This window comes from Plectropomus leopardus, chromosome 7, assembly GCF_026936395.1.
Source record: "Plectropomus leopardus strain MGB_pleo_1.0 chromosome 7, ASM2693639v1, whole genome shotgun sequence".
In the NCBI taxonomy this organism is placed as follows: domain Eukaryota; kingdom Metazoa; phylum Chordata; class Actinopteri; order Perciformes; family Serranidae; genus Plectropomus; species Plectropomus leopardus.
Window position 1 is genome coordinate 17,095,972 of NC_142182.1, and position 20,951 is coordinate 17,116,922.

Consider the following 20,951-nt stretch of genomic DNA (forward strand, 5'->3'; position numbering starts at 1 on the left):
TCCTATAATATTCCTAGTATACAGCTTAAACTACTGCTACTATAGAAAAATACAAAATACAGTAAGTTGTTTTTTTCTTTAAAACCATTTGAACCACTTAATACATTTCCCTTTTGAGGTTATAATTGTGTGTTTTGTGATAATTTTGTGTCCAGAGACAGCCAAGAACCAACCTCTAATTCCACGTCTTATATATGGTGCAGAGGCCCTAATGAATCTCTCCAGGGCTGTTACCAAAATGCACCGTATGAGGACTCGGAAGCAATGGAGGAACTACATGTATAAAGCATGCAGCTAATGCTAGTAACAATCAACAAATATCAGTATAAAAATATCAAAGTAAGTGCTGCTGCCTCAGACCACAGTTTCTTTGAAACTGCCAATTTCACAGGGCACTCCCGGGTACAAAGGAGCAATACAATGTTATGTTATGCTTACCACCATCTATAAAGAAAAGTCATCTTATTCATTTAGAGAAATACTTGTGTTGTATGAGCACCTTTGGAATCTGTCCAGTTACAACTTTACGGAAAATTCTGAAAGTCGGCTGCTCATTTCAAACACAAACCTAGTTTACCATAAAGTTTATAAGTGATACAAATTATAATAAATTGGCATGTTAATTCCACCTATATATTGAATATGCTGTTTCACATATTGTCATGTCAACGTAAAAACTGAATAAACAGCAATGTCCAAACTCATCCACTAGGTGATGCTGTATAACATATTTTCATTTTTTTGTATCAGAAAAAAGTCCTTTACAAATTATATTAACATTAACATTGCTTTATTCATGTATGTGTTTAATGTATTTACGTGTTTATATATATTTAAGTGATGTGCAAGAGACTGGTAGTAGTGGAGCATTAGTGACCATAGTGCAATATCAAAACAGTGAAATCTGAACTTTTTACCCAAACCAATGAAATTTAACATTTCTGTAACACAAAAATTACACAACTTACTTTACATGTTATTGCGACACTATTTTCATTAAACACTCGTCACTGAGGCAGATTAAGGTGATACGAAATAAATAATTTTGTTTGGTGTGCAGGGGAAAAATAATGCACTGTATTATTTTTCCAGTTAAAAAAAACGAAAACTCTAAGCAAACTTCAAAATACCACATAACAGCTCAACTAACCTTGGTCCAAAATACTTAAATTAACCCCTCACAATCTTGACACAATCTGAACACCAAAAGCTTCACTACAGTAGTGTTTACTGCAAGTTTGTTTTAAAATACATTAAATTTAACAGTTGTTCATGATATTGTGTCCATGTCATGTATGTGTAAAGATGTGAAGAAGAAAACCAGCAAAAAAAAGCACATAACACTGAATGAATATATTAATATATACAACGAAAAGCCAACATGTGACACATAATAGGCTTTTGAAAGCTAAATAAATATTTGAGAGCTACAGTCAGACTATACACTGTACATTTAAAAAATGAACAAGTCTCAATTAGGCTCAGAAGGGACTAAGCTTGACTTAAATTTGTTGTTGTAATGATAAACCCTAAAAAGAAACCTTTTAATCTTTCTTACATAATAATTATTTTACTAAATCTTTAGAGAATTGCAATTTGACATTATTTCCAAACTGCAAACAACTTACGCAAATATATAGAGTAGACTGTCAGTAATAGTGCAAATCTGTGACACATGACAACATGTACACGAAATTCATTCTGGTGTTGTTTTCACTCAGAGTGCCACAAGGTGGAAGACTGTGAGAAACATTTGTGCTGATTTCAGAATAATGTGTCCTCAGTGGCACATTTGGTCACGTTGTGTGTCTTTGTAAAGGGTAGTGCTACTGTGTATGTGTTAAACAGTTCACCTGCTAGCAGCAGGATCTCTTCTTCTCTGAGGGGCCGACCAGCTGGACCGTCTTCTCCTTCTCTCTGTCCTCTTGCTCTTTCAAAATTCTGAGGGACATAATCAGACATGCACAAATTAACAAGTTCTGTACTCACATCTGTACTGAGAAGATGCTTTGTGGCTGTTACTATTACTGCATCCACCCTCTGTCTGTATCAGGTCTGTTTGAAACTTGTAGTGTCTTTATTTCATTTTTCAGGATTAGTTACAACACTCCCTGTTTATTTGTCATGTTGATGTGTGTTAAATGCTGTTTTGCTGAATTGTCACAGCATGGAGCAACCCCAAGAGTAGAACCATAAAAATTAAAAATTTTAAAATAAAAAAAAATAAAATAATTCATTAAATCACATTTCTGTTTACTGTAGACCTCTAACTGATTTAAAATTATTCTCACACAGATGAGCCAGAACATGATTTACATAATGATAGGGACATTTGAATTGTGCACTTCATATCAATGAAACTGTGAACAATGCCAGATATTTTTACTTAGGAGTGATTGCTTTCTGCTGTGTTTTCTGAATCCAGCTGATAAGAAAAAATCCTTTGTGCCTCCAACATGGAAACAATTAAACATTAGCTCTCTATGATATACCTTACTTCAGTGCAGAAATAGTTGTAATGTGAGAGCTGTCCAGGCAGACAGTTGTTCCATATTTCGTCTAATACATTTATTGTTTTTTTTCCCTGTTACATAAACTCACACCCAGGCCATTAGTTTTGCTCACCTGGCTAAATGAATCATGGATTCTACCACATTGTGTCCTGAGCACGCGCTGCACTCGTAGAAAGTCATATGGCAGTCCTGAAAAGAGGCAGAGATGTTTCAACTTTTTGCAAATCAATCAAGAAACATTTAAAGGAATACTTCGTCCTCCAAATAACCATTTGTATATTAATTACTCACCCTATGTAACATTGAATTCGTGAAGAAAACTTTGTTTTTCTGCCATGCCTTCATGTTGAATGAGAAATTCAAATACAAAGAAAAAAATTTTCATGAGTTGAAGTCATAAGGAACCAAGTTTAACACCAGTAAAACTTTATCAAAACTTCTGTTTAAAAACTCACACAAATCATGCAGTATAATCCAAGTCTCATTTATCCAGTTGTATGCTCAGTACTTCCCAAACACAAGCATTTTTGCTGAAATCTTTCTGTTTCAAATGTTTCCACATAAGCAGCGCAGGTTCACTACTTGTTCATGCATGAGACTGTTTATGGAAATGTATCACAGAATAAGATTTTAGTGAAAATGCATGTGTTTGGGAGGTAGTGCGCATTTGACTGGATGAATGAGACTTGGATTATACTGCGGGTTGCATTAGAGTTTATAAATGGATAGTTTTGCTGTTGTTAAATACCTCATATGACTTCAACCCATAAAGAATTTTCACTATTTTTGGATTCTTCATTCACTATGGAGACAAAAACTGTTTTCTTAATGAATTTGATATAACACGGGTGGAGAAATTGATTTACAAATGATCTTTTAGAGGACGAAGTATTCTTTTTTGGGGGAGGGGGGGCATTTTCCCTTTATTGACAGGACAGGTTAAGATAGACAGGAAAGGTGGGAGAGAGAAAGGAAATGATACACTTCAAAGGGCCACAGGCCAGATTTGAACCCCAGCTGCTGCGAGGCCACAGCCATACGGGGCATAAAATCTACCAGGTGAGCTCACCCCGATTAAGTATTCTTTTAAATCAACTCTGTACGAATAGTTGCAAAAAGCACAGGCAAAAAAATAAATGATTTCTCATCAGACTGTCAGCTCATATGGTCTTTTACAGTCACCATAGAAACTAAAATACACACCAAAGACAAGCGTAATAAAAAAACTAAGAAAAGAAAGATGATAAACAACAACCTCAATATCATATTGGAGTCACTTTCACATGAACCTAACTTACTTTAATGTCATGCTTCTTTCAAGAAATAAAATAAATTATCACCTTCCACTAGTTGTGATACCGATTTGTCCACTAAGGACCTTGAGCTTAGTGGACAAAAACAAACAGACCTTGGCAAGTCTTTCGCCCAGTCCTCTCTGAACTTGTCTCTCAATCTCCTTGTCCGTTTTGTTACCCAAAAGCATGATTGGGATGTCCTCGCCTGCACCCTCCTGTGAAAGAGGAAAATCAAAGAATACAGAAGTAAAGACAACAATCTTCAGAGTCCTTAACAGTTTAAAGGTCAGGCCAGCAGCTTCACTGTTTTTATTGGCTCCCACATGAAAAAATAGCCAGTGGTCTGAACTGTAGAGGAATAGCTGTAAAACAAACTCTGAAACTGACCTTTATTTGTCTTATATCTTCTACATTGCAATACTGTGAAATATATATTCAACACATATCCGCTCTGTTTCTTTTTCAGTCTGTTGTAGGGAATCAAAATAGAGCAACAACAGCACAGAAACACAAAGTGAAACCAAAACATTATGTTCTGCTCATGGTGTTTCTCTGAAGACATGCAGCACAGGGTAACTGTAACTGTCTTACCTTCACACTTGTCAGCCACTGCCTGACAGCTGTGAAGCTCTGCTCAGCTGTGATGTCATACATCACAACCACACCGTCAGCCTTGCGAAAAAATTGTTTGGTGATGCTCCGGTACCTGCAGAAGGAAAGTAGGAGGTTGACAAAAAAAAAATGAGTGTTGCGTTTCACTGGCACCTTAAAAATCCTTGAAAAATCTCTTGGCTTTTCCTGCATTTGTACAACTTGCAAATATACAGGAATAATGTTTTTAAGGGAAAACTTCCTGAGATGCATTAAGTTCAAAACACAGATTTAAACTTTTTCAAGAAAAGTATTTGATTCTGTGTAACTGCTATGAAATTGAACAGTGAACTTTTTAAAGTGCCACAGCTGACAAAAGTAAAGTAGTGTTGCAGTATTATAGATTTTTTAACATGATTACCTGTTTACATCAAGTGTGGATGCCTTACCTCTCCTGTCCTGCTGTGTCCCACATCTGTAGTGCCACCAGGCTGTTGTCCACAGATATTGTCTTCACACTGTAATCTATACCTGCACATACAGACAACAAAATGTTAATTGGCAAATTTGGTTTGGTATTTGTTTACAGTATACTGTGCCAATAACATAGATAACTGTGTTGGTTACATAGCTGTATACATGCATACCAATATGCAGATCTATACCTTAACATAAATGAACGTAATCGCTGCATAATTTTGAAGGGGCTCTATCAGAAATGTATGAGCGTATGAGTTGTTTGGACACAGTTCTCAACATGGAAATGGTTAAGCCAGTAGCAAGCAGCTAATGGTGCTAACTCCATAAACAGCGGTGAAGAACAAAGCTGAGAAAGCATACAGTGTTAACGGGGGGAGCTGTGAGTGTTACTGCCATGTGCAAGAGAAAGTGGCGGTGATTAACTAGCCAGTGGGATGCATACACGTATGCAAGGTTTAACTGGCTTACCAAAACAAACAACAGAGGAGCTCAGTTTATAACACACACTGAGGGAGTGTGACCATCACTCCACTTAATCTTTGGCAAATAGTGATTTGCTGCTATATTAATGCTCTGAATGTTGCATAAAAAAAGCACATTTACATTTACATATTTTAAATGTGATATTGACTGTACCAGAAACATGATAGTCACATTTAAATATTGAAATTGAAATATTTAAACTGGACATTTTTACTTGAGAAAAATCCAAACAACAGCTACTGCACTACCAAACCTTTTAAATATTTACAAAAATAGAGTTTCAAAGACTTAACCGAAGCATCTTGACAGCACCTTTTAGTACTTTTCTTTCATTTCCTCCAATGGCTTTAAAGAATGAAGTTAAAAAAATATATTCTGCACAAGCCAAACCAAAGAAATGTGCTCAAAACCAAATATTTTACAATGATGAAGTGTGGAAGACCAAACCGTGGTGCTTGTATGTTTGAAAGAATTTCTCACATTGGCCTAGAGGAAGTGTCGCCTCATTTTATCACAATCTAGACAGGCAACAATAAATCTGAAGGCAGCTGGTAAGCTGTTACCAGAGACTCTGCATAGTACAGTATTTAAATGCTGTATACACAGTACTTATCATTAAACACAGTTTTATGCTTGCAAGTGTATTATTGTGTAATACTTTACAATAATAAAGGAACCACAGCATACAGGTTAATACGAGTATTAAGCCACAGCACAAGACTGTATAAAGTCTTACAGCCAGTCCTTTCACCTTTGGCTGCTCTACTCAGTTGAACTAAGAAAAAATATTTTTTCTCCAGTGCTACATTGAAACACTTACAGGGCTTCAGGTCAACAACAGGTCTGGGTGTTTTTGTTGTATTTGCTAATAGGAACTAACAGGGGTGTGTTTGTCATTACACAGTACATACCCACAGTGGCAGAAGTGCCAGGGTGGAAGCGTCCGTCGCAAAACCGCTGAAGGAGGGAGGTTTTTCCTACACTAGAGTTCCCCACCAGGACGATCTTGAAGAGACGGTCGGGTGGCGAGGGACCGCCTTCCTCCTGAAGGAACAGAGAGTATGGTAGCAGACATTAAAGAAAAGTTATGAGATTCAGGGAAAAGTCATGGAATTTCACGATCACATTTTCCAGGCCTGGAAAAATCATGGAATCTATAACAATCATTGAAAGTTTTGGAAAAGTTATGGAATTTTGTTTTAAATTTGTTACAGTAATCTTTGGTGAATAACACTTAATGTGATGTAACAGCAACTTGATTTTCTGTAGCAGATGACAGGCATGATGCTGTGTTTACTATCACGTACATTTCCTCATTTTCTCCCTGCGTCTTTCCCTTCATGTGCACTCGCTAGCTGAAATTATGTGTGAATAGAGAGAATAGAGAATCTGATATGTTTAAAAATCACTGAGCAAGTGGGGCAAGGAAAAAAATGTTATGAGAAAAAAGCTTTGAAATTTTGTCCATGAAAATGTGTGGAAAAAATGGGGATCTCACTTTTAACAATTACTGTAGTGCCTGGCCCCATTTTGTTACAGCAGGTTCATACATAATTGTACCATGTCACTCACATATTTTAATACATCTTCTCTCTATACATATTACTTGGCTTGGAAAGGGAAGCTTTTTTACAGTCAAAAAAATCATGTAAATACTAACAGTAATTGTATTCATGTAGTTCTTTTAAATGCTGATCATATGATAAAGAAGTTTATTTAAGCGTTAAAATAAAGTACACCACCCGATGTCCACATACTTACATTTACGCTTGTCTCCTTGCCAACAGGCTGACCCCTCGGAGATGTGGGGGTTTCCCCTTTCTCCACATCTCCGTTCAACTTTTGCTGCTGGGCAGAGGATGCACACGGGTAGATATCGCTCATCACCAAGTCTATATTCTCCTCATTGTCTGAAGCTTCCTCTACTTCACTGCACTTCTGCAGGGGGGGTTGGGTCTGGCAGTCAGTCTGGAGTAACTGTGGCAGGTGGTCTTCCTCGATGGAGATGATCCTCTGCAGGTGCCCTCTCTTCACCGCTGTGCAAGATGATTGGCGGGATGCATTGGCAAAGTTATGCCTTACTGAGCTGCTGGTCAGTTCCTCCTCATCCTCACTGCAGATAGAAAGTAACATTATAGCCCACAGCTGAGTGCTGATGGAAACGACACAGATCCAACACACTTTTTGACAAAAGAACACATACTGTACAAACTGTGGCTTGTGCTCCATTTAACACAATCCCAACACAACGAAGACTGATGATTATTTACCTTTTGAAGATATTTGTGTTTGCATGTTTCATAACATTGATTGAAGGCCTCTGCTTCAAGCATGCCGTTTTCTTAGAATTCATTGGATTCTGCAGAAATAAAGCACAACGTTTTTATTCATATTGCAGCATGAGATTCACGGTTAAATCTAATAGTTGGGGTCTTATTCTGGGCTCTGGTTATCACTAACATAATTTTTCTTTTCCATTTAATCTTTAAAAAGAGTACATTTGAAGTACCATTGGGGAAAACTTAAATAATCCTGTGTATAGACTCTGCTGTAAACGGCACATACCTGATAGCATATGTCCTTTTCATCCCGTAAATGTTTGTTCATTTCCCTGGATATAACAAAGAAATAAAGTAATTATGTAGGAGTCTTTTCATAAAATTTAACTTTTAAACAATTTTTGGTATTGTGTAGCTGGACAAAGTCAATATTAATTTCAATACCTAGCCTTGTTTAATATGTTTTTTTGTAGTGATCATTATGCTGGTCATCATTGTTCTGGAACATCCTGCTTAAATCACAATATGTCACTTGAGGAAAGACTTGCTGGCTCTAACTTGAATCCCTGGACCAGGAGCTCCTAATGCTGGCTAACAGGAAGTTGTGAAACAAGAGGCTCCCATGAAGAAATCATTTTGGCTTGCTGGAAATATTTCTGAAAAAGAGCTAAAATGCTCAACATGTTTTCCCACTTAAATATATTTGAAGCTCAAAAGTAAAGTGTGTGCTTTGTACTGGGATCACTTACTAACTGACATGTTTTTGTAAACTAGTTTTGGCTGAGCATTATAGTTTTGTTATTTGTGACAAAAGCACAATAACAGAGAGCTTCAGTGGTACACTTTATTTTCATTCAGTGAAACAGCTGCTGTGCAAATAAAGTTAAGAAACAAAACTGAACCCTTTTTTCACAGACTGACCCAATTGTTAACTAGACATGGCTACAGGAGTAAATTTTTCTCAAATGATTTCAAATAACTAGGCCTAATTACTAAAGGCCTAAAGACAGCAAATCACAAGATTAATTTGCATATCATCTCTGTATAAATTCTTTTTTCTAAGGTTGGGCCAGTACAGCAGCGCCTCTAGATCCATACCTCAGGAGGTCCAGTTGTTTGAGAAGGCTCGCTCGCTCTCGCTGCAGTCCCTCAGTCAGTCTGTATATTTCACTGTGTTGAACAACAATGCATCCTTTATTACAAATACTGTATGACCAGACAGCCACAGTGTGTGCTGTGGTTACACTTTCTCAAAAACCAGTGAGTAATATGACGCAGACCAAAAAAGAAAAAGAAAAGGAAAAATTAGATGATAGAATAGAGTGAGTTTATGACACAGACACAATGGCCTCTCTTGTCTTCTTCATGATACAGTATCACAGCATTTTAAGCATAAGACTTGTCTTTACAGTAGAATGTAGAGACACCAGCGGTTTCAGCTCAATGAACAAGGTTCACAGAAGTTGTTGGCTACAGAAACATGACTGCCATCATTGCTGGGTCTGTCTACATACAACATTCTATAAGAGCTTAATAGTTTTAATTATTTGTGTAACTTATGTAAAAAGTATCACTTTGGCGCATTTTATTACCTCTATATTTGTTTGTAGCAAAAAAAATGTGACTGTATCTTTACCAATGACCAAGAAAGAAGAAACTGAGAGGCCAAATAATCAGGCCAGGAGCTATAAAGAAGCCTGATTAAGTAAGTATAGTTTAAACTCACATCTCCTTCTCCTCATGAAGCCGTGTGGACTGCACCTGCAACAGACTCAGCTGTTCCTGCGCCAAGATCAGCTCTTGACTGGTCTGGTCCAGCTCCCTTGCTAACTCATCATTTGTGTGCTTCAGCTTCACATTCTCCACCTTGGTCACATGTTGCTCACTGTGAAGCTCCTGGCACTGATGCTCCAACTGTAAACACATCATGGGTCAAAAAAGAAGACGAAGGCAAAGCATTTTTGTATTTCTCTGGTTTAGATATAATGAGTGTCATGGGCCCAATAATCGAGGCAGTCCTGACTTTCATTAAATTTTATTGAATCATGTGTTTTTACTGAATACAGCTAATGTTATTCATACAGTGGGAGCCTGTCTCTGATCACATCAACAAAAATATAATCTGTAACACTAAAGGGAGAAAATATCTGAATTTAGTCCTAGTGGTACACACTATCACACTATCCACTTCAACTATTGTGCTTTCAGCTCTAAAAATGCATGGCTGATAAATGTACGGTGACCTTTTTATCCCACAGTGATCAGATGAACATGACAAGAGGGGCATGATGTGAAGACACAATACCTTTAAACATCTGATTGCTCTAAATAGTTGTACAAAATCCTGCTTTTGTAACAGGAATTCAATTAACGGATATAACAGTAAGTAGAACCATAATAAATGTTTCTGTAGCTGTGCCAGCCTGTATGCCACTGTATGGATGACAAACTGCTGACTTATTAATTAAAGGTGATAAGGAGCTGGGGAAAGAAAAACATGATATATTTCACTCCTCTAATTAGTCTCAAGCGAGAACAAGTCTGTAAATGGAGGTGTGCCAGAACCTATTAACATCTAACAGAATCTATCAGTGCAAGCAACTGTGGAAGTAGCTCACTAGAGCATTGCATCGCTCTTAATGTTTCTGATAAAACCGACAACATAATAACGGAGTGTTAAAGGAGGTCAATCCTGCTATGCAAATCTGCTCTTTTGCAACAACTGGACTGTGGTTATGGTTATGTTTTGACATCCATACCTTTCTGTTTCTACATGTGAAGTAGAGACTGTATGATCTAATGAGTAGGGTCATGAGAATAATGAAACCCACCCATCAAGCAAAATTAGTGTCACTAATGCCACTTCAAGTGCCAGGGTTACTACAGCGTAAAGGAAAAGTTCACCCAAAAATGAAAATTCAGTCATTATCTACTCACCCTCATGCCAGTGGGAAGTCAGGTGAAATGTTATAGTCCACAAAACACTAGTGGAAGTTCACGGGGAAAAGACGTTGCACTCATCTCTCAAACAATTGAAGCAAATGGTGACCAGGATTCAAATGTTCTAAAAAATACCTAATAAATCCTTAAAATGTCTCTATACTGGGCGTCCAAAGTAATCCAAGTGCCCTGAAGCCCTGACGTGCCGAGTTGTTTTGAGAAACCTCGCTGGCACTATTTTTTTAGCCTTGTTGTAGCCTGTAGCTCCTACTTTGGGAGCCGCATTCACGTATGCACGCTCGCCCTCTCTCTGTGCATGGAGGAGGCTCCTGGGTAGCATGTAAACGCTGGCGTTCATATATCGCAAGCTCTCGGTAGTCTTGCGCAAGCGCGTATACGTAAGTACACATATGCGTGAGCACATGAGCACACTTGGCATGAGGGTGAGAAGATGATGACTCAATTTTCATTTATCCCTTTAAGGCAAGTTAGATTCAAGACTTTTGAAATGCCACTCAGAATTAAATTCAAGACCAAAATACAATAAGAAATTTTAAAGAAAATAAATTCGAACTGGCATCAATTACTTGGGAACAATTTTGTTCAAATGTTTTATTTAGCATTATTAGTGAGTAGTAGTAGTAATATTTGTGTATAATTAGTTTTTTTTTAATTTATTTTTTATATGTGTAACATAAAACTGGGAAATACATGTTGTTTATTGGCAAGTTTTCTTGTTGATTTTGTGTTTCTCACTCTGCATGAGGGATTCCACTGCCTTGTTCCCCATTGTGCCACACTGAAAAAACTTTTTGCATAAAATACACCAAGCCTCATATGCATTGCCTTGTACCGGTTTCAGACATGCTGCAAGATCTTGGATAAAATGATTTTATCAATTACTTTGAGAATTTACAATGCAGCGTCAGAAAAAAAGTTGCACAATTGCTCTTCTCATGAATTAACTTTTTAAAGATTTTTTAAAAGATTAATTTAAGACATTTTAACACCAATTAATGCCATTTGTTTAGATGTGGATTCAGTGTCTTTCAAGACTTATCAATTCTCATAAAATGTTATGTACTTGACAAACTGTTGAATAATCATTTGGTGCATGAACATGTGAGGAAATGTACGTATCAGGCGCTGGGCACAGATATCTATCACAGTGTTATATAATGATTGCATAATAGGTGTGTTTATGATGACTTTATTAGCTTATTTACAGCATTCTGGTATCTGTCATCTTGTTTAATGTGTCGCACATGTGTTGCTACTCTATCCGCTGAATTTCCCTACAGGATAATTAAAGTGAGAAAGTGTATGCGTGTGTGCGTATGCGTGTGTACATGAGTGTGTGTAAAATGTTCCTTATAGAACGTGAATACAGCACTGCATTTTCTGAGAAATCGTTTTGCTATCTCTTACTCACCTTTCTCTGCCTCTGAAAGAGTTGTTCTAGCTCTTTCTCTTTAACAGACAGCTGTAGCTCCAAGTCTTGACTCCGAGACAGAAAGCGCTCATAGTCCTGTAGTGCAGGGATCAGAGTGAGTCGGGAGGACAAAGACCAAGAGTGATGAAGGAGAAGAAGAAAACTTGTTTGACATTATGAAAAGGTTTGTACCTGTAGCACAATCCTGTCTTTTTCATGTTTTATTTGCTGCTCCATTTCCTCATATAGGCGCTTAATCTCATCGTCATGTGTTGCTGCCTTCCTGTATGGATAAAATTCAGATGCAATGATGCGCTTTGTACAGTGTGTACCTCACAAAGTTTACCTGAAACAAATGCCTAGATCAACAATTTTTGACATGAAAGTGTAATGCATATCTTGCCCTGTTTATCTGAATAAACAAGATTATTATGTCAAGATTTTAAGAAAAAAATGGTGAAAAAGTAAATTCTGAATTAATGAGACAGTAATTTTCTGTTCTATAAAACTTTATACTATTATAAAATAATCAAAACAATAAGAGTATGAATGTTTACACATGGCTTGCAAGTAAAATTAAAGAAGCATTAAATATCACTTATCAACTTGTAAATATTCCGGGTTCCTCACAACATAAAAAGCCAGTCCATGCTGCTGGAAGCTTAAGGGGGAACTTCAATATTTTTCAACAAGGATCCTATTCTCACATGTTTGGGTGACTAATAGAAAATTGTGAACAGTATCATTTTCTCGGTAGTAGCAACATAATAAACTCATTAATTCAGAAAAACAGGCTCAATTTTTTTTCACGTGAATGCATTACGCTTCCGTTCTAGTACTATAATAAACTCATACAATTTGTAAATTTATAATTTTGAATGATTGTCTTGATATGCCCTGATAAAAATGTCCCTCCCTGACCTTATGAGAGCGCTCTCCATCTCCCTCTTCTCCTGGTTGGCCTCTTTGATCTGGGATGTCACTCTGGCCAGGAAGTCCTCAAAATTGGATAAAAGGTGAGGTTCATCTCGGCGCAGCTGGGCCCACAAAGTACGCACCTCAGCAGGACTGATGGGACAGAATAAAGAGAGCCAGGGGTAACAAAGTGCAGCATCGAAGTCAACATTTGCAGTGTTTGCTACAAGGTTTTACAAGAAATTCACTATTCTTTTTAGAGGACTAGAAATAGAAAAAAATGTTTCAAGGACATGTGCTGAAATTTCACCACAGCAACAATCCAACACAATAACATACATTAAGGAACCAGCTCTGGTACCAGATTGGTGTGGTTTCAATTTATCACTGAAGCTAAAACTCTTCTGTCCTAACTGCTTGTTCGAATGCTTTTGTTTGTTCCCAGGTCTGTTATCTCAAAATACTGAATACAAACAAGTATTTAAGTATTTAGTAAGTACTTATTTGCTTTAAAATCAGTTGTGAGAAAAAACAAAGCTGTGTGATGGATGAGGTGCAATAATTATATCCAGTAATGTTTCCACAAGGAATAACATAATGAGCCTGTGAGCTATGATAAGGTACGGAAAGTTAAACAAACTTCTGGAAAACTTTTTAGCAGTTACAAATACTTACATTTCTGCCAACATCAATATCAGTTAGAGCTGCACAAACTGATATGATCTAAAATGTCAGCTAATCAGGTAGGCGGAAACCAATAGGATGTGTAAATCTGGCATCCACCTCCGCTACTGTTTACTTTTATTGAGTTGGAGTTATTTGTTAAAGGTGAGTCTAGTCATGCATTTCAGAAGAGCCTGTCATTATCCAGTCGATCTTTGAGTCTAACAAAGCAATGTCTATGCAGACCTCAACAGGACTTATTAATGACCATCAAATACTATTTGAAATAAAAAACAAATACGTTTGTGAAGGCTTTTTAATTATATCAGACAGACTGGAATATCCAAGCATTCAGAGAAGGAAAGCGCAGACTGCTCAGAGAGGGAGCTCGGAAACTGCTTTGATTAAGAGTGGAAATTTCCAACTCTTGTTTAAGTTTGCACAGCTGATTACAGTCTCAGGCTAAGGCACTGAAAATGTAGTGTAAACTTGAAGCAGACGTTGACAAAGTGTGCAAAGATTTGACTAACACCTGACAACACACGCTGGAAACGTACAAACACACGCACATTTTGTCCAATACTCACTCTTCAAAGACACTGTTGGCTCCGAGGCTCTCCATAAGCATGCTAAAGTGTTTCTCTTCTTCATCCTCATCTCCTCTTGCCAGGCTGTCCTCCCACTGGCTCTGGTACAGGACCTCTGTTGGGCTTTTACAGGGTTTCTTCTCCTCCATGCCTTCCTGTACAGAAATCCTCTGACCAAATAAAAACTTACCTAGAAAAAACAAAAAAAACAAGACTTCGAGTGCGCACTCATAACTTCAGACTGCAGCGCCTGGTGATAGTAGCATTGTTTTAAGTAGAAACAGACTGAAAACATACTGAAGCCGGAGGAGAACTCGTCCAGGGTTAGAAATCCATTGCTGTCGGAATCAAGGGTATCAAATACATTTTCCAACTCCTCCGCACTGAGAGGGAGCTCGCCATTCAGTCTCTATTTAAAAAGACACAAAACACAGCTGCTACTGGCAAGAACAAAACCTCAAGGACATTAACAATACTGTAGCTATAACAACTGCTACTTGAGATTTATAAGGACAGTCATTAGTGTAGTGGCTATCATAGGCAACGGAACATTTGGTGGTTGTTGCCCAGACATTTTTAACAGCCATTATTACACTAAATGAGCCCTAATAATACAGGATGCAAGTTACTTTCCAAATAGCCTCTTTCTCATTCTTATTCTAACCGGAAAATGTTGAATGGACATGTATCATTCTCAGCAGCTCAGTGCTTCACACTCATACAGTTAACATATGAACAGCTGGGATCTTCCCAGTGCGGCTACAGTCTTAAATTATTGACCACTGGGCAGCTCCACAGGAATAAGTGGGACTGTTAACAGAATATCTGCAGACTGAAATACTATTTGAGAGGGACGGAGTGGAAGACGGTCCTTAACCAAAGGGTTAATCCAAAAAGGGACACAGCAGAATGAGAACCTCCCAAAAAAACCCTCTTAGCATGACACTAACTACTGGATCATATGCGAGAAAAGCTAACACAGCCACACCTCTGTAAGCAGCTTGGGTTTTTATGTCGTGTTTACACTGCTGCAAATGTTGACTGAGGCAACCCAATACAATCCAAGGGAGGGACGGGGACAGGTGGCATCTGCTTTGGATTGTCAGCTGTTCTTGTAAAGTGTGTTATCTGGGCAGAACATATCCCCAGTGTCAGCAAACAGTAGAACTGAAAAGATAGCATGTTGGTAGCTGCAGTGTGAAAATCCTCTGAAAATACTGTGACTAAACATACTGTATTAACAGTGCACATAAATGTAGCAGTACCACTCATTTAGCTTTTTAGATCATCTGCAACCCTTGACATTAGTTAGTAAAGCGTTAAACAAATGTAACTAACAGCAACAAGTGCTGCTTTTGAGCACAGATCTCACTCTTTAGACGAATAAAAGTGAGAAGGACTGGACTGCTGTCCTGCTCGCCATCTAATTTACAAGCCATCATCATAAACACCAGATCAAAGCTTCCACCTCTGTGTATTTATTCTCCTCCGAGCGAGAGCCTACAAGTGCTTCATCAAAGGATTAGCCACGGCAGGGATGAATATCTGAGGGGCAAGTGAATCTGCACAATAATGTGAGTGGAGGAGTCGCATGACAAAGCGTCCGCGTGGCTCTCTGTATCTAACTCTCTTTCATGCTGCTTTGAATAAGGTGCACATGTTCTGTCCAGCAATATTAATGAGTGAATAGACTGTCCCTGCATTATACTCAGTCTGGGTGAATGAAGACCTGTTTTCTCTAAAACTGATAAACATGCAATTGTGATGCACCATACACTGTGATTCTAAAAATTGTAGCACCTTTACTTTGTCAGTTAAGTGTCTCCACAAGCAATTAAGTCACTGACAATGTGTTTCTATTATTTTCTGCAGGAGAAAAATCCTCAGTGTTATCCAAACTAACACAAAGTCATTTACGGTTCATTTTAATTATATTCATTCAACAAAAAATTGTCTTTACATGACTTTAAAAAATAAGAGCTCATTCATGTCAGTCACCCTTGTATCAGCAACCTCACCTGCATGTCACGCCGGGTGATGAAGCCCTTGTTCTCGATGTCGCACATCTGGAAGAACTCGTGGGTCTTCTCCACAATAGTGTTTTGCCCCATGTCCCCATTCTCACTTTTATCCGCCTCATCGCTGCTTCCTTGCCTTTGCCATGCAGTTCGGGCCACCGTGGTGGTCGTGGCGCTGGTGGTGGCACAAGGAGCAGTAAAAGCTGCCATGGTGTTTGTTTTGATATGAGCGTGTTCACTGTGTCCTTCAGGTGAGCTGGGTAAAGACAGAGGTGTAGAGGAAAGAAATCCTGCAGAAGTCCAGCCTCACGCCGCTCTACATCACAGGCTCCCACCAATGTCACAGATTGTCATCTCTTAGCAACCGCCTCTTTAATTAGTCGATGAAACCTAGGAGAGAGACAGGAGAGAGAGTCTTCAGTTTAAAAAAGTACAGCTCCCTACCTGATGTTAAAATTAGAAATAAATCAGTAACACATGCATTAAATAAACAGACCTAATTTGATGGTACATTTGTGCATAACAAGGGCACCGTGATCCAGTTTTTAATGCTTTGAAACCTGGAACGACATCAGTTTTCATGTGCTGTGTTCAGATGCCTTTCACATACATCTGAATCTTTGAAACCTGAGTGAGATGGTTTATTTCATAGGAAAACATGACTAAAATGCCACAAGCACCATGGCAAGAGTTGTCCCACAAAACAAGAATTTAGGAAAAGGTGACAAGAAAATAACCTGAGAATTAGCTTTGAGAGAGAGAGAGAGAGAGAGAGATTTAAAAATAGGGAAAATATCCACAGAGCTATAGTTATAATTACTTTTGTTACAATTTTTATTAAATAATTTATGTATGCATGTATGTATGTATTTATATTTTACATTTCTCTTTGTTTTCCTTTAAAAACAAACTGCTTTCTTTACTTTGTGGGGTTTTTTTGTGTAAATTTGGGGTCATTTTCTTGTAACTCTTAATTTGTAACTTCTTCCTGTGTTTTTGAAAGAAATCAAGCCAATTTGCTCAGGTTTCAAAGGGTTAATTTGTAAACATACATTTAGCCAATGGGTGTCATTATGTAAACCAATATGTTCATTAATATTCTTTCTTGCTCTTTTTGCCATCTCTCACACACATTATTGTGATTTACATTTAGTTGCGCAATGTTTGACATGGCTCACTGTGTGCTGTTCACCTGCTGCTCTTCTCCTTTACTTTAGGGATGACTGACCCTTGCTGAATCTAATGTCATCTGACAAGTAAACCCAAAACTGAAAAGAAAGTTGCGGTATGACGAGGAGGGGTCACTTAGTGGTGGGTTTCAGGGGGACTATGTGTGCGCTGGTTTGGAAGACTGCTTTTCTGAGGCTGTTGTACACCACGAGCTGGCTCAGTCGATCCACAAACAAGAGCATCGGATGGGTTGTGTGTCTACAAACGTAGATATGTGGGAGTGGTATGAGTCAAACAGACAGGAAATCAAGAGACATGCGTGTAGGCAGGTGGAAGGGCAGAGGAAAATGCAGGGTCAGAGACACAAGCTACACACACCGTCCAACTCGAGCACTGGCATGAATGCAATCATATTTTTGTTCATAAATCTCACTAAAGTATTTTGGGGTGTTGGTCATCAGAGAGGTTTTCAAAATGAGGGTAACATTTTTCTTTTTTTTATTGGTGACATTTTTAAAAATATCCCATTCTTTAATACTTGCTATTTCTGAATATATTATGTATTGAAATTTTAGCCAAAACATTGTGCAACAAATCCTTAGCACGAGAAAGGAAATCAGAAAGGGAACTAAGGTGAGCTGGTGTTAGGAAAGAGTGATGTAGTGTTTTTGTGCTCGGGCACACAATAATACATAATACTGTCTAATCTTTACAGACTTTTCTATTGGCCAGAAGCCACCGAAAGTTTTATGGCTCCTTTGTTAAAACTTGGTAAGTGTGTTGAGACAGGTGGTTAGTGACCTAGGACTAGAGTGGAAGGATATCAGACAAGATAAACACCCAGAAGGCTTTTGCCAGCACACATGCTTCCACACAGATATGAAATGGAAAGACACTTGACCAGATCTAGGCATATGGTTTCACAATTATTGTGGTCAAAGTTTGCTAAATTGCAATTAATAGAGAATACAAAAATATCTGAGCCATTTGTCATTTTCCTAAGATCAAACTTTTAAGTGCTGGAATTTGCTGCTTTGCATACAGTTACCTTATCTGGTTGAGGGTTTAACAGCTGTTGGAACTACAGCACTTATTACCAGCTAAAGAAAATAAGTTCAAACAGAAACAACAACTCTGTTTAAAGCAACACAAAGTAACCAAGAAAAGAATGATAAAAAAAGTAAAATCTGTTTGATTAATGATCAGACTGACAGATGATTTTGCACCTGCAGTCCTGAATAATCAGTTCATTCAACAGGAAAGATGCACATGGGAGTCAGTCTGTTCTCTTGTCTACATTTGAAGCAGACACTGACATTATGGTCAGGAGTACAGAGAGACACATTTAGTTTGTGGTCTCCAGTCATAACCACAACAGGTTTCTGCACAAGATACTTCTTTTGTTTCTTTTGCACAGACTTAAAAAAGTCACTGGTGCATAAGTCACTATAGACAACAATGGCATGACTTTTTCTTTAAAGAAGCACAATTAACAATGTCAACCTTCTATGACATGATGAGGCCCACCGCAGGTCTTAAAGGTGCAAATAATAAGAATATGCCTTTAGCAGTTACAACATACAACAATACAACATTTATTTAAAACTGCAAGACTACTGAGTAAAACCTGTCTGGAGTATGCTGCATAATTTATGTAAAAAATCAACACTGTGTTTCAATGTGGCCGGATTAAAGTTTGTTTTTAGTGTCTATGATGACGAATAAGATCGCACTGAGAAAGAAACACTGTGAAAGGTTTTACAGCATGCTACTCTCAGTTTTTTAGAGGTTTTTTGTACTCTTAAACGTAGCTAATATTTCAAAAACTGCTTTAAAAGATGAAGCTGCTGTGAAACCTGTTTCTTAAGGCCACCTTATGTTCATGCTGTTGAATTAAAAACAACAACAACAACAACAAGAAAACAGGGCCTATATTGCTGCACTTTTTTGACGCTCCCTAACTTCATCGAGTTAACAACGCAGCAAAACAAATCTGGCGACCGATGGTGTCCGAAAAGTATTTAGGATTACCAAAATATAGCCTCTTCTGAGACGCTCGATGTATTTCAGGTGGAACAAATAACTTGGTGTTGCCAAATTAAAAGTCATTTCCTGGAGAGAAGTCACGACCATATCCACATAACAACAATCATCATCATCGTCATCTGTAGCTCCGGTATATGTCTTTGCCAAACTGCCTGTTACACCTGTCAAGCCTACTGAAGTGTTACATCAGAGTTGGCGTTTAAAGAAACAGCCATTATTTAAACATAATGCTGATAGAAAAGCGTTGATTTGTGATAAGCAAGACAATAGTCTGTTCAAGGCAGACAGGTTTCACAAAACACGTGTAACAAGATAAAACGTCCACTTCCTTCCCTGTAGCCACATTTTCTTTCTTTGTGAAACTTCCTGTGACAGATAAAGCCTCCTTGACACGCCAGTATTTCGTAAATAAACCTTTTAACGTTAGCCTGAATAAACTGAATTAACATTAGCTGGGGAGGACTTTCCTTTAACACGCAGAAACGTTAGGCTAGCAGCAACAGCAAACTGGCAAGGTTAATTAAGCTAAAGTCTATTTAACTGCTGGGGGAAGTAAATGATACGTACCGGTGACTGAAACGTGAAAATTATGGTTGGAAGAATTCATTGACTCGGTTTGTGTTAGCTTTATCCGCTTAAGTTAACCTCACTGTTTACAAGTCAACAGTGTGTGAGCGCAGGAATTTGACTGAGCGCTGACGGAGCAAACTCAGAGGGCGGGGCTTCAGCAGAGTCATCAGCGGTAACCACAGCAACGCCAACAAGGAAGTCCACGCGCATGAGAAGCAAGAGGCTTCTTTTTTGTCTTTTCTTCTCTGTGTCAGGTACATTTTCTCAATCACATAGAGTGATACAGAGTAGAAAAACAAAAACTTTAACGAAAAATCTAGTTTCTTTTATGCAAATTGAAACATTATCATCTCATAACTCAAAATTAACTGTGGAGTTCTTTGTTTGGGGTGTGGCAGTCATAAATTAAATGAGGTGTATATATAAGATAAATAAGATAGTCTTTATTGATCCACACACAATTACAGCAGCTCAGTTCAACATTAGACATAGAATATGGGAAGGGCAATATAAAATACTGTAATAATGTAATCTTTTAGGCCCTATATGTTGCATTGTTTTATTATTTTCTCCATAAAAACCACAGGAGGTTTTTTTTACAGTTAATTTTTATTTGTTGAGTAAAACCTGTTGAATGTCTACAGTTTATGTTCGTTATTAACATATAGGAAAATAACCAAACTAATTTCAACATACCACACTGTAATGATTGAGTTGTTTCAGCAGAAGACCAGAGCAGGATGGAAAGAGCTGTTGATCTCAGTGATCAGCGTAGTAGCGCCGAATTCTGGCCCCTGTCTCTGTGGCCCCCCTGCCCCTCCTCTCCTGAACTGACTCTTTCTGTGGAAAAGACGTGACAGTGTATGTTGGTGCAGCATAAGCAGTAACACTCAGTTTTAATAAGAAGGGGATGATAAATTGTTGTGCAGTTGTAATACCAGTGAGCCCCAGAGGAGGACAGTAAAGGAC

General features: G+C 38.0%; 1 protein-coding gene across 2 annotated transcripts; it reads right to left on the minus strand.

The window, feature by feature from the left end:
- Nucleotides 1-709: 709 nt before the first annotated feature.
- cracr2aa (calcium release activated channel regulator 2Aa) lies at nt 710-20,115 on the minus strand. Of its 2 annotated transcripts, none has more exons than XM_042496547.2 (18): nt 19,980-20,115; nt 16,197-16,586; nt 14,476-14,587; nt 14,179-14,368; nt 12,935-13,081; nt 12,206-12,296; nt 12,014-12,109; nt 9,368-9,555; nt 8,740-8,811; nt 7,928-7,973; nt 7,633-7,721; nt 7,124-7,475; nt 6,274-6,406; nt 4,849-4,930; nt 4,400-4,514; nt 3,922-4,023; nt 2,626-2,702; nt 710-1,941 (listed from the first exon to the last, which is right to left on the minus strand). In XM_042496547.2, the coding sequence occupies exons 2-18, from the start codon at nt 16,404-16,406 to the stop codon at nt 1,857-1,859; spliced, it is 2,187 nt and encodes a 728-aa protein (XP_042352481.2). In that variant the 5' UTR covers nt 16,407-16,586; nt 19,980-20,115; the 3' UTR covers nt 710-1,856. The 2 variants fall into 2 exon arrangements, with proteins under 2 accessions (XP_042352481.2, XP_087936214.1); XM_088080088.1 differs by lacking the exon at nt 19,980-20,115 and adding an exon at nt 19,398-19,525.
- Between the last annotated feature and the right edge of the window lie 836 nt (nt 20,116-20,951).